This window comes from Spermophilus citellus (assembly GCF_964194105.1).
Source record: "Spermophilus citellus genome assembly, chromosome: 9".
NCBI classification, from domain to species: Eukaryota; Metazoa; Chordata; class Mammalia; order Rodentia; family Sciuridae; genus Spermophilus; species Spermophilus citellus.
The window spans coordinates 126,584,744-126,596,631 of NC_138191.1; the positions used below are offsets into that span (position 1 = coordinate 126,584,744).

General features: G+C 53.5%; 1 protein-coding gene across 2 annotated transcripts in view; it reads left to right on the forward strand.

The window, feature by feature from the left end:
- The window catches only part of ALDH4A1 (aldehyde dehydrogenase 4 family member A1), a 28,743-nt gene extending 17,094 nt beyond the window's left edge, over positions 1-11,649 (forward strand). For both annotated transcript variants that reach the window (XM_081305720.1, XM_081305719.1), the window contains 6 exons: positions 1,298-1,494; positions 1,636-1,683; positions 2,372-2,524; positions 2,927-3,048; positions 3,672-3,790; positions 11,263-11,649. In XM_081305720.1, the coding sequence (XP_081161846.1) occupies positions 1,298-1,494; positions 1,636-1,683; positions 2,372-2,524; positions 2,927-3,048; positions 3,672-3,790; positions 11,263-11,375 (752 nt within the window). In that variant the 3' untranslated portion in view covers positions 11,376-11,649. The remainder of the gene's footprint in view (positions 1-1,297; positions 1,495-1,635; positions 1,684-2,371; positions 2,525-2,926; positions 3,049-3,671; positions 3,791-11,262) is intronic.
- Positions 11,650-11,888: the final 239 nt, after the last annotated feature.

Here is an 11,888-nt window from a genome sequence, read left to right on the forward strand (position 1 = left end):
TGATGGGACACGTACCTGCCTCTCAGGACGGTAGCCAGGAGCCACAGGTGACCGTAACACAATCGTATTGTGTTTTCTTCAATCGTATGTTAAATGCACTTGCCACGTGTGACATGGTGGACCGCCCAGGTCTACAGGGGCAGGAGCAGAGCAGGGCCTGCCTGGGTGGTGATCTGCAGCAAAGACCAAGGCCAGTGCCTGGAGCCGGGAGGGGCGGAGGGAGCAGATCGGCCGCAGGCCTGGCTCTGGTTGGCCCAGTCATGATTTCCCCTCAGAGACGCAGCTCTGTGGTCAAAGGGTTTGGTCTCTGCTGGGCAACCAAACAGAGTGGGGTCCTCTTCGCAGGACTCGGCCGCTAATTCTCAGAGGCACCTTGTACACTTCAAGGGCAAGGTCGGCCATACAGTTTCCCAAACTCACTGAGCCCTCTGGAAGGTGCCGCGACCCCACAAGGGCATCTCCCTGCAGCCTCAGGGGCGACCTGGAGGGGCGACCCGGGAGGCTAGCGCCCGGGCAGAGCTGGGGCTGGCAGTGCAGCCGTTGGGCCCTGGGGTGAAGTGGGCCATGGACCCCATTCCTGAACCGGCAGGAGCTTTGGGGAGGGCTCAGGAGGCCAGCCCCCTCCAGGGCAGCGATGACATTTCTCCCAGTGAACCCCGGTCCAGCCTCTGAGATGAGCTTGGAGCTACCCGGTGGAGGACGTGGGGTCCTCTGTTCTCAGCCTCCTTCCTGCTTCCTCCCGACGGCCCCACGTGGAGCCCAGGCTCCAGCTCTCTGTCTTCTTGTCTTACAATGGGGGGTCCAGCGAAGGGCCCGGGACTTTGGGGAACTGCCACAGCCATGGGGACTGGAAGGCAGGTGACAGGGCTCTGCTGCTGTTGCCCTGAGTGGGGACATGGTGGCCAGAGAGTGAGGGGCTGGGTTCCCACCGTGAGGAGGGAGGAGGCCTGGCCAGTGTGGACGTTGGGGCCTCCTCTCTCCCTCGTGCCCACATCTGGGGTGGCCTGGCTCTTGGGAGTCTTTGGCCTTGGTCTTGTCTCTGCCCCTGTGTGGGACAGTCCCCGTTCCTTAGCTGTGTGAGTCAGAGCTGTTGACCTCGGATGCCCTTCACCCTCCTGGGCCTCTGTTTTCTCCTCTGTGGTGCAGGAGAAGGGCCTGGCCGTGGCTCCCGGGGTGCCATGTGTGGCTCCAGCCCTGCCTCCTCCCATGGCCACGAGGCCTGTGGACAGGCATGGGCGGTGGCTGGGCTGCGGGGGAGCCAGGGAGCCCCCGTCATTTCCCCACCCGACTCCCACAGAGTGTGGTGGGAAGAACTTCCACTTCGTGCACCGCTCGGCCGACGTGGACAGCGTGGTGAGCGGGACCCTGCGCTCGGCCTTCGAGTACGGCGGCCAGAAGTGCTCCGCCTGCTCTCGCCTCTACGTGCCCAGCTCCCTGTGGCCGCAGATCAAAGGGCGACTGCTGGAGGAGCACAGCAGGATCAAAGTGGGCAACGTGAGTGGCGCCGCCCCCCACCGCGGCCCAGCGGGTGCTGACGGGATTGGCAGCGCTCTCGGAGGGGGGCCCGGGGAGGGGCTCCTTCCTCCCAGGCCTGCAGGGCCTCATCTCTCCTGGGTCTCCCTCCTTTGCCTCCAGCCTGCCGAGGACTTTGGAACCTTCTTCTCTGCAGTGATTGATGCCAAGGTAAGGGGCAGGAAGCAGGCCATGCCTGGGGGCTGAGCCCTGGACTGGCAGAGAGAGGGAGACGGTGACCCAGCCCCACTGCCCCGAGCTGCCTGGTAGCCACACAGACCCTCCCTGGCCTTGGAAGGAGCAGAGTCTTCAGTAACGCTGGAGCCAGGTTCAGCAAGCCCCTCAAAATTGTGTATCTGTGTGTATGCACGCTCACACGCACACACAGGCAGCGCATGCACACTCAACATGCACACACAGGCAGCACATGCCCACTCACACACACACACACACACACACACACACAGGCAGGCCCTCCCGTGTGCATGGGCACGCCCAAGTGCAAATGTGCACACGTTCATGCATGTCCATGAGAGCGCATCTCTGCAGAGCAAGATCTCTGCAGCCCTGTGTGGGTCCACAGAGTGTCCCCAGCACGTAGGACAAACATCCACATGACAGATCTGCGCACATGCACAGCCTTGAAGCCATCTGTGTGTCTGTGTTCCTACCTGTGCAGGCGTGTCTACACCACACCTGCCGCTCTGCCATGGGCACACACACCCCCACGAACACACACACACCTGCCCCCAGCGTCCCCCACCTCATCCTCTGTCCACCACTTGTTTCCTTTGGGTGTGAGTGGGGGCTGCTGCTGGATGACCTCCCAGCCGCCCTGACCCGCCCCTCCTCCACCCAGTCCTTCAGCCGCATCAGGAAGTGGCTGGAGCATGCACGCTCCTCACCCAGCCTGACCATCCTGGCTGGGGGCACGTGCGACGACTCTGTGGGCTACTTCGTGGAGCCCTGCATTGTGGAGAGCAAGGACCCCCAGGAGCCTATCATGAAGGAGGTGACTGGGGCGGGCATCCTGGGCCTAGACGAGGCTGCTCAAGGTCTAGACATTTGCCCGGGACAGCAGGGCTGGCAGCTGCCGGCTCTTCCCCAGCCCCTCGGGGGCAGAGGGGACTGTGAGAGGGAGTGGTGTCCCAGACACGTCCAGCACCCACTCTTCCTGGGGGCTCCCCATTTCCGAGGGCCTAACTGTTGCTCCCAGGTGTGGGTGTGTCAGGGCGCCGGATTGGAGTGTGTGGACGGGGCGGGAAGCTGGCCTCCACTGCTGTCCTGGAGGGAGCCCTGGGGAAGCAGCATCTGGCCCTTTTTGTGGGGGTCGAGGTGTGGCCTCAGGCGGGGACTGGGAAGCGGGAGGCAGACCTGGGAGCCCCGGAGGGCCTGACCTGGGCCTCTCTCCCAGGAGATCTTCGGGCCTGTGCTGACGGTGTACGTCTACCCTGAGGACAAGTACCGGGAGACCCTGCAGCTGGTGGACAGCACCACCAGCTACGGCCTCACGGGGGCAGTGTTCGCCCAGGAGAAGTGAGTGGCCTGCCCTGTCCTGCCTCCTGGGCTGGTGCTGGTACTGATGCTGCCCTGCTTTCTCCCAGTGTCTGCCCCTGGCCCCGACAGGCAGGCAGGTGGCCCTCACAGCCGCAGGGCTCTTTGTCCGATCCAGACCCCGTGAGGACTGCTGAGTTGATCTCTAGGGGCCTGGTCCGGGCAGCTTTTGACAGACACAGGGATCTGGCGGTGGCCACTGAGCCCTGTGACTGCCTCACTGCGGTCCCTGATGTCCGCCCTGAGGCTCTGTGTGTCCCTACCCGCGGAGCTGATCCACCCGTGTCTGTCTCTGAGAGTGGAGGTGGGATTGGAGTGGAGGGCTGCTGGGGTCTGGGAGTCCCCTGCTCCTAGAGACAGGAAACTGGACTGGACAGGCCCCTTCCCCAGGTGCTGCTGACCCTGCATGTGACCCTGTAGGGAGGGTCAGGGATCCACTGCCTGGCCCTAGCCACCTACCGCTAGCAGCCAGCATTGCCACTGGTCCACGTGTGGCCTCATGCTTAACTGGAAAGCCCGGGTGGGCTGGGCAGGGACGTGGGGTTGGACCTGGGGCGTGCAGGGCACCTGGGCAGGTGCTCTCCTCCCTGTGCCTTGTCTCTCAGGGACGTTATCCAGGAGGCCACAAAGATGCTGAGGAATGCTGCTGGTAACTTCTACATCAATGACAAGTCCACTGGCTCCGTGGTGGGCCAGCAGCCCTTCGGGGGGGCCCGCGCCTCTGGTGAGTGGGTCCCTCTTCCAGAGCGGAGCCGAGCTCCTGGCCAGAGACTCTAGATCCTTCCTCTCGAGGGTTTAGGAGAAATAGGAATGGCACGGGGTGCTAGGGCTTCCTGTGGCCATGAGCAAGGCCTTCCTGCTTCCCATTCTACGGAGGAGGAGATGAGGTGTGAGGAGGCTGAGATTCTAGCTGCAGTCCCTGCATTTCCGACCAAGAGGCTCAGGATCGCTAAGTGCAAAGCCCTCTACGTCACAATGGGGAAACTGAGGCCAAAGGTTACTGCCCCCTAGTGGCAGAGCCAGGGATGAATCCAGGTGTGGGGAGGCTCTCGGCAGGCACACCTGGGCGTCCTGCAGCTTACCTCAGCCCGAAGCTGATACCCAAAGTCAGCACAGACCCTGCAGATCCCTGGCCAATCTGGAGTGCTCCCACATCAGACAGCAGTCACAGGTGGCAGGTCCCTGGGTCACCCACGCTTCTGTCCTACTGGCTGTAGAACAGCCTCCTCCTCAGGTTCTGTATGATTTCGCTATAACTTTTCACAGGAGAGGTCACTCACTGTTAGTGATTGATTCCAAAGGGTGTGTGTATATATATATATATATATATATATATATATATATATATATATATATATATATATTTACACTTTGAACTTCTTCTCTTTTAAATTTATTTTTGAACTGATACATAAAGACATAAAAGTTGAACGGTATTAGTGGGGTGCCAATGATCAGCGGGTTCCACGTGACGTCTCGTGCGCGTTATGTAATGTTCAAATGGGGTTAAGCATATGCATCTCCTCAAGCATTTTTCTTTATTGTGGAGACAGTCAAAATCCTCCTAGCTTTGTGTGATGGATGGCATGTGATTGCTGCCTCCCATCAGCCTGCTGCAGCCCCCCAGAGCTGCCCGTCCTGTTCAGCCCCCTCCCTCCCTCACCCACTCTCCCAGCCTCTGGTTCCCAATTCTACTGTCAGTGTCTACGAGATCAACTTTTTAGATTCCTCAGGAGAGAGAGCACGTGATGCATGTCTTTCTGTGCCTGGCAGATTTCACTGAACACAGTGTTCTCCAGTGACATCCATGTTGTCGCAAAACATAGGTCATTGGTGTGTGTGTGTGTGTGTGTGTGTGTGTGTGTGTGAGTGAGAGAGAGAGAGATACTGGGAATTGTACTTAACCACAGAGCCACATCTCTAGCCCTTTTTATCATTATTTTTCTTTTATTTTTGAAACAGGATCTCACTGAGTTGCTCAGGACCTTGCTAAGTTACGGAGGCTGGCTTTGAACTGGTGGCCCTCCTGCCTCAGCCTCCTGAGCTGCTGGATTACAGGTGCCCCAGTTAGAGTTTCTCGCTTTAGGGCTGCATAGTACCCCGTGGCCTGGAGTCGATGGACACTGGACGCTGAGGCTCCTGTTTCTTGGCTGAGGTGGACAGCTGTGGTGAACACAGGGTGCGGGTGTCCTTCAGTAGATGGATTTCATTTCCTGAAGGGAAACGAGGCGGGCTTGCGGGTCATATGGTGGTTCTGTTTTCAGTTTTTGAGGCGCCTCGGACGGTTTTCCACAGACCTGAGCTCACTTAGGTCCCTGCCGACAGTGCCGCGGGTCCCTCCGCCACCTCTGTGCTGGCGCGTCGACATTTGTGCTTTTGAGAACCGCCGTTCTCCCTGGAGTGAGGCCGCGTGACATGGTGGCTGGGTTTGCTGTTCCTTGGTGATTAGCGTCACCAGGCATTTTTTCACGCACCTTTGGCCTCTCGTCTGCCCTCTTTTGAGCGATGTCTGTTTAGGTCAACTGCCCACTTGTAAATCAGGGTTTTTTTGCAGTTGAGTCTGTGAGCTCCTCGTGTGCTGCACGTTCAGCCCTGACCGTGTGTCGTGTGCAGTCCCCAACCACGTCCTGCCCCCTCTCTCCCGTGCTTGTCCCTCTTGCTGGGCAGAAGCTTTTTAGTGGTGCCGTCCTGCTGGACTGTTCTTACTTTTCTTTCCAGTGGTTTTGGGATCTTGTTTTTTTTTTGTCCATCCCCATGTCCCAGACCATCTCCCTTCCCCCAGCAGTTTCACGTTTCGGGTCTTAAAGTTGAGTCCTTAATCCATTTAGAGGGATCTTTTAGCTGGGGATGGGGTCTGTTTGATTCTCTACTCGTGGCTGCCCGGCTCTCCCAGCACCCTTCAGCGAAAGCCTGTCTTTCCCAGTGTGAGTCCCCAGGGCCTTCATCAAAGCTCAGTTGACCGTGGGTGTGGCTGGACTTGAGGTTCCCTGCTCTGACCCATCGGTCTGTGTGTCTGTTTCTGAGCCAACACCAGGCTGTTTGGATGTCTGCGGCTTCGCAGTCTGTTTTGAAGTCAGGTAGCGTGGTGCCTCCTGCTTCACTGTCGATATCACTTTGCTCAAGTTTACATTGGCTGTTCGGGGCTTTTTGTGATTCCGTGCAAAGTTTAGGATCGTTCTTTCTTAAGGGTGCTGTGAAGAACTTATTGTGTGGCATCTGTAGATGGCTTCGGGCAGTGGAACAATTCTGATCCTCCAGTCCGTGAACATGGATGTGTTTCATTCCTTGGGTGCCCTCTTCAATGTTTTCTACTAACATCTTATAGTTTTCATTGTGGGGACCTTTCGTATCTTTAGTTAATTTATTCGTAGGTATTTAAATTTTTTATAGCTATTGTAAATGGGACTGCTTTCTTGTTCTACTTCAGATAATCTGCTCTTGGCAAATGGCAATGCTACTAGTTTTTTTATTATTATTTTTTATTGTTGATTTCATATCCTGCAATTTTATCATTGATTAGTTCTAATAGTTTTTTGGTGGAGTCTTTGGGATTTCTCCATATGTTCTCTGTCTGCAGACGGTGACAGTTCGACTTGCTCTGTGCTGCTTTGGGTGCCCTTTTTTCCTCCCCCTTGCCTGAGTGCTCTGGCTGGAACCAGAGCCATGTTGAATGAAGGTGCTGAACACGGGCGTCCTTGTCTTGCTCCAGATTTGAGAGAATGCCTTCAGCTTGATTTATTGTGGATCGTCTTTATTATGTTGAGCTCTGTTCCTAATTTGTTCAGCACGAAGAGTTGTTAAATTCCATCATGTGTCTTTTCTGCGTCTTCTGAGACGATCATGTGGTTCCACCTTTATTCTGCTGACAGGGCGTAGCATACTCCTAGATGGGTGTGTTGAGCCATTCTTGCATCCGTGGGATGAACCTCACTTGATCGAGGTGAATGATCTTTTGAATGTACTGTGGGTTCAGTTTGCTGGATTTTACTGAGGATTTTGATATTGGCTTGTAGTTTTCTTCTCAGGTTCTGGTCTGGCTTGGACCTCAGGGTAATGTCCGTCTAAGAATGTATTCAGAGATTTCCCTGCTCTTCAATTTCTGGGAGTAATTTAAGAAGCCTTGGTGCTAGTTCTTACTTAAGTGTGGGGTAGAATCTGCAGTGGAGCTGCCTGGTCCTGGGTTTTCTTGGGAAGTGGGAGACGTTCATCACTGACTCAATCTCATTGCTTGTTATTTCTTTGTGATGCCATCTTGGTCAGGTTGGAGGTGTGGCTTGGTGACAGAGCACTCGCCTGGCACCGTGAGGCCCTGAATCCATCTGCAAAACCTCAACAAAACAAAACACACCGTCTGAGTAAGGCATGTGCACATCCAGGATTTGTTTCTCCTGGGTCCTCAGTTTTTTTGACATAGAGTTGTCCATGACGCTCTTTAGTGATCCTGGCGTCATCACAGAAGGTCTGTGGGGTCCGTTGTAATGTCTCCCTTTTCCTGTCTGGTCTTGTCTGAATCTCTGTCTCCTTTCCTGGTCTAGCTAAGGGTTTGTCCATTCTCCTTCCTTCCTTCCTTCCTTCCTTCCTTCCTTCCTTCCTTCCTTCCTTCCTTCCTTCCTTCTTTTCTTCCATCTCTCTCTCTCTCTCTCTCTCTCTCTCTCTCTCTCTCTCTCTCTCTCTTTCTTCCATTTTTTTTTAAATCTCTGTTTAATTATTTCCCCTCTATTCTTTCTTTCCTTCTACTGATTCTGGGTTTGGTTCTCTTTTTTCAAGTTGAGATGCAGTGGTAGATTTTTTAAAAAATATTTATTTTTTTAGTTTTTTTTTTTTAGTGGACACAATATCTTTATTTTATTTTTACGTGGAGCTAAGAATCAAACCCATGATGCCAGTTGAGCGCTCTGCCTCGGAGCCCCGCCCAGCCCAGGGGTAGATTGTTGACGTGTACCTTTCTACTTCTCTAAACGTAGGCGCTGATTGCTATAAACTCCCCTCTTAGTACAGCTTTTGCCGTACCCCTCAGGTTTTGGTGTTTTGCTTCCATTTTTATTTGTTTCAAGAGACTCTTAAGTTTCCTTCTTGATTTCTTCCTGACCATTGGTTGTTGAAGAGTAAGGTATTTGATCTCCATGTACTTGTAGGGGTTTTCTCATTCTAAATTCCAGTTTTATTGCATTGTAGTTGGAAAAGAGATACTTGATACAGTTTTATTTTTAATGATTTCTTGTGGGCCGGGGTGTGGATCAGTGGTGCAGTGCATGCTTGGCGTGCGCAAGACCCTGGGATTGATCACTAGCACCACAAAAATAAATTTTGGACTGGGGTGTGTATGTGAAACTAGTTTGTGGTCTGTCATGTGATGTGTCCTAGAGAACGTTGCTGTGCTGATGAGAAGGGTCTGTGCTCTGTAGTTGGGTGGAATGTCCCGTGGCTGTCATTTGGTCTAGGATGCAATTTAATTCTGTTTCTTGTCTATTTTCTGTCTGGTTGATCTATCCATTGCTGAAAGTGGGGTGTCGAACGAAGTCCTCTACTGGTATCGTACTGGAGGGTGTCTCTTTCATTGGGTCTATTAACATTTGCTTTCTATGTTTGGGTGCTGTAATATTGGTTGCATATTTATTTAGAATTATTTCCTCTTGCTGACCTTTATCATTATGTAATGGCCTTTATTGTCTCTTTTTACTACTTTATTAAAAAAATATATATTTTTTTAGTTTTACACGGGTTACAATATCTTTATTTTGTTTATTTATTTTTATATGGTGCTGAGGATCGAACCCAGTGCCTCACATATGTGAGGCAAGCGCTCTGTCACTGAGCCACAACCCCAGCCCTCTTTTTACTACTCTAATTTAGAATCTGTGTCATCTAAGTTTGGCTATTTCAGCTTCTTTGGATTCTGTCTGCAGGGGTGCCTCCTTCCACCCCTCCTCTTTCAGGCTTGTGTCCTCAGGGGCCAAGTGAGTTTCTTATGAGCAACATGTGGGTGGGTTTAAAATTTTTTAAAAAATTTTTTGTAGTTGTAGATGGACAGAATGCCTTTATTTCATTTGTTTATTTTTATGCGGTGCTAAAGACCGAACCCAGTGCCTCATTTGTGCTAGATAATTCGCTCTGCTTCTGAGCCACACCCCAGCCATTATTTAATTAATTAATTTATTTATTTGGGAATCTATTCAGTCACTCTTTGCCTTTGAATTAGAGAATTTAATCCACTCACATTTAAGGTCATCATCAATAGGTGAGGTCCTACTGTAGTTGTATTGTAGTTTCTTTCTCATTCTCGCACAGTCTTCGCTGTGATCACGTGACTCTCTGGTGGTGTGTGTTGATTCCTCCGTGTTTATTTTTGGTGTCTACTACACCTTTTTTGCTTTGGGATTCCTGTGAGCCTTCAAAACTATCTTTTGATTATAACAACGATTCTGAAAGGATAGTAACTTCATATGATCATAAGAATAGAGAGAGAATATCATGATAAAAACTCTGGGGCTGGGGACGTAGCACAGTGGTCGAGCGCCTGCCTAGCACGTGTGGGGCCGGGGGGGGGGTTTCATCCCCAGCAAGGAAACAACCTGCCATCAACCACTGCGACCCCAAAACTCTGCCTGATGTCCTGTTGTACCTGTTTGTATTGCTTATCTCTCAACTTATTAGCGTAGTTATTATTATTTTGAATTGTCCTTTTTTTTTTTTTTTGGTTTTATTATTAGAGACTCTGCAAATGGTTTCTGCCCCGTGTTTACATTACTAGAACATTCTGAATATATCCGCGTACTCTTACCAGTTTTATATTTTCCAGTGTTTTCTTATTAACATCTTTTTCTTGGCGGAGGGGCACTGGAGATTGAGCCCAGGGTACTTAAGCCCTGAGCCCCATTCCCAGCCCTTTATTTTTATTTTGAGACAGGGCCTTGCTAAGTTGCCAAGGCTGGCCTTGAATCTGCGATCCTTCAGCCTCGGCCTCCCATGTTCCTGGGATTACAGGCGCATGCCACTCTGCCCAGTTTAACATGAGAACCTCGTGCCAGTCCCCAGGCCTGAAAGGCTTCTGCTGAGAAGTTGGCTCTCGGGGGATTAGGACCCCTGTGTGAATTGTTCCTTTTCTCTTGCTGCCTTAAGAAGCTTTTCTTTAACTTTCACTTTTGAGAACTGAATTATCAGATGTCTCCACTGAGTTGACCCTGGTGACCTTTGGCCTTTCTGTACCTGGATCCCTCTAGGTTTGGGATGTGTTCTGTTACTGTGTCTTTGAAGATGCTTTCTGCCCTCTGGTATTCCTAAGTGCTTCTTGGACCCCTAAGAAGGAGGTCACAAAGAACATGTTATCGGGGTTTTTATTTTTTTCCCAGTGCTGGGAACTGAGCCTAGCACCTGGCACAGGCTAGGTAAGCACTCTACCGCTAAGTCACATCCCCAGACCTTACAGAGTCTACTTAATTTTCTGATTTATTTTTGGTACCAGGGATTGAACCCGAGGTACTGGGTACATCCCTCGTCCTTTTTTAATTTTTTTATTTTAAGGCAGGGTCTCCCTAAGTTGCTTAGGGCCTTGCTAAATGGCTGAGGTTGGCCTCGAACTTACCATCCTCTTGCCTCAGCCAGCGAGCGGCTGGGATTGTGTGCAGCACCGCACCCGGCACAGGGTCTGTTTTAAAGGGTTCAGATGAACAGCCGTATGAAGGGGCAAAGGCCGGAAGGACTCCTGAGTCATGGAGTCCGTACTGCACCCTCCCGTCGGGGATGGGCTTGTCCGTGGGAGACTCGAACCCGGGTCTGCGGGGGCTCCTTTCGTAGGTACCACTGGCTAAAGCTCTGGCCGTTAGAGCTGCGGTCAGCCTCGTCTCCACCCAGTGACCAGGGGCTGAAGGTCCAGCCTCCGACACATGGGTGGCTTCGCGGGCGGCTGCCCCCCGGCGTGAGGGCCAGAGGCACATTCCTTCCTGTCTGCGACACACCAGGTGTCCGGCCCCGTCAGTGCCCCCTGCCGCCTGCCCATCAGCTCCCGCCTCCCATGCACATGGCCAGGTGCGCTCTGGGCCTTCACTGCTGGGAGTGCGGTTTCTGCCCAGTGGCCCCCGCGGGGTCTCCACGCGCCCTGCCCCGCCACCGCTGCCCCCGCTGGTGACCTTTAGCATTATGTAATGGCTCCCTCTGCCTTCGTCTTTTCTGAGAAAACCAGAACTGTCTTCTCCACAGGAACCAACGACAAGCCGGGGGGTCCCCACTACATCCTGCGCTGGACGTCGCCCCAGGTCATCAAGGAGACGCAGGCGCCCCTGGGGGACTGGCGCTACTCATACATGCAGTGACCCCCGAGCCTCCCCATCACCTGTGTCCACCCAGACCCCTGGCCAGCTCCTGTGGACAGCTCCCCTGGACAGCCACACTGGACGCCCTCCTGGTCACTGGTGTCGGGTGCCTGGGGAGGAGCAGGACACTGTCCCCTCTCCTGTCGGCCCTCCTGGAAGTCCCATTTGGCAGGAATGACCCTGGTGCCCGGCAGGTTCTCTGTCTGCCCCCCCTCCCTGCACTGGGCCCGATGGCTCAGGGACATGGGGGACAGGGGGAGCAGCTCTTGGGACCCTGTGGGGAAAGGCGGCAGCTCTGGGCCCCAGGGCGCCTCACTGCCCGCAGGCTCCCGGCCTTGGCCAGGCCCCTGCAGCTGTCCCAGTGAGGTGTGGCTCGGACGGCGCCTCTGACCTTGCCCTCCATGGCCTGGGCTCTCACCTTCCTGGCTGTGTCCAGACCCACCTGAGCCAGGGCCCTGCGCCCAGCCAGACGCCTTCACGCCGTGCCTTCCTCCAGGCCGTGCTGACCTGGGC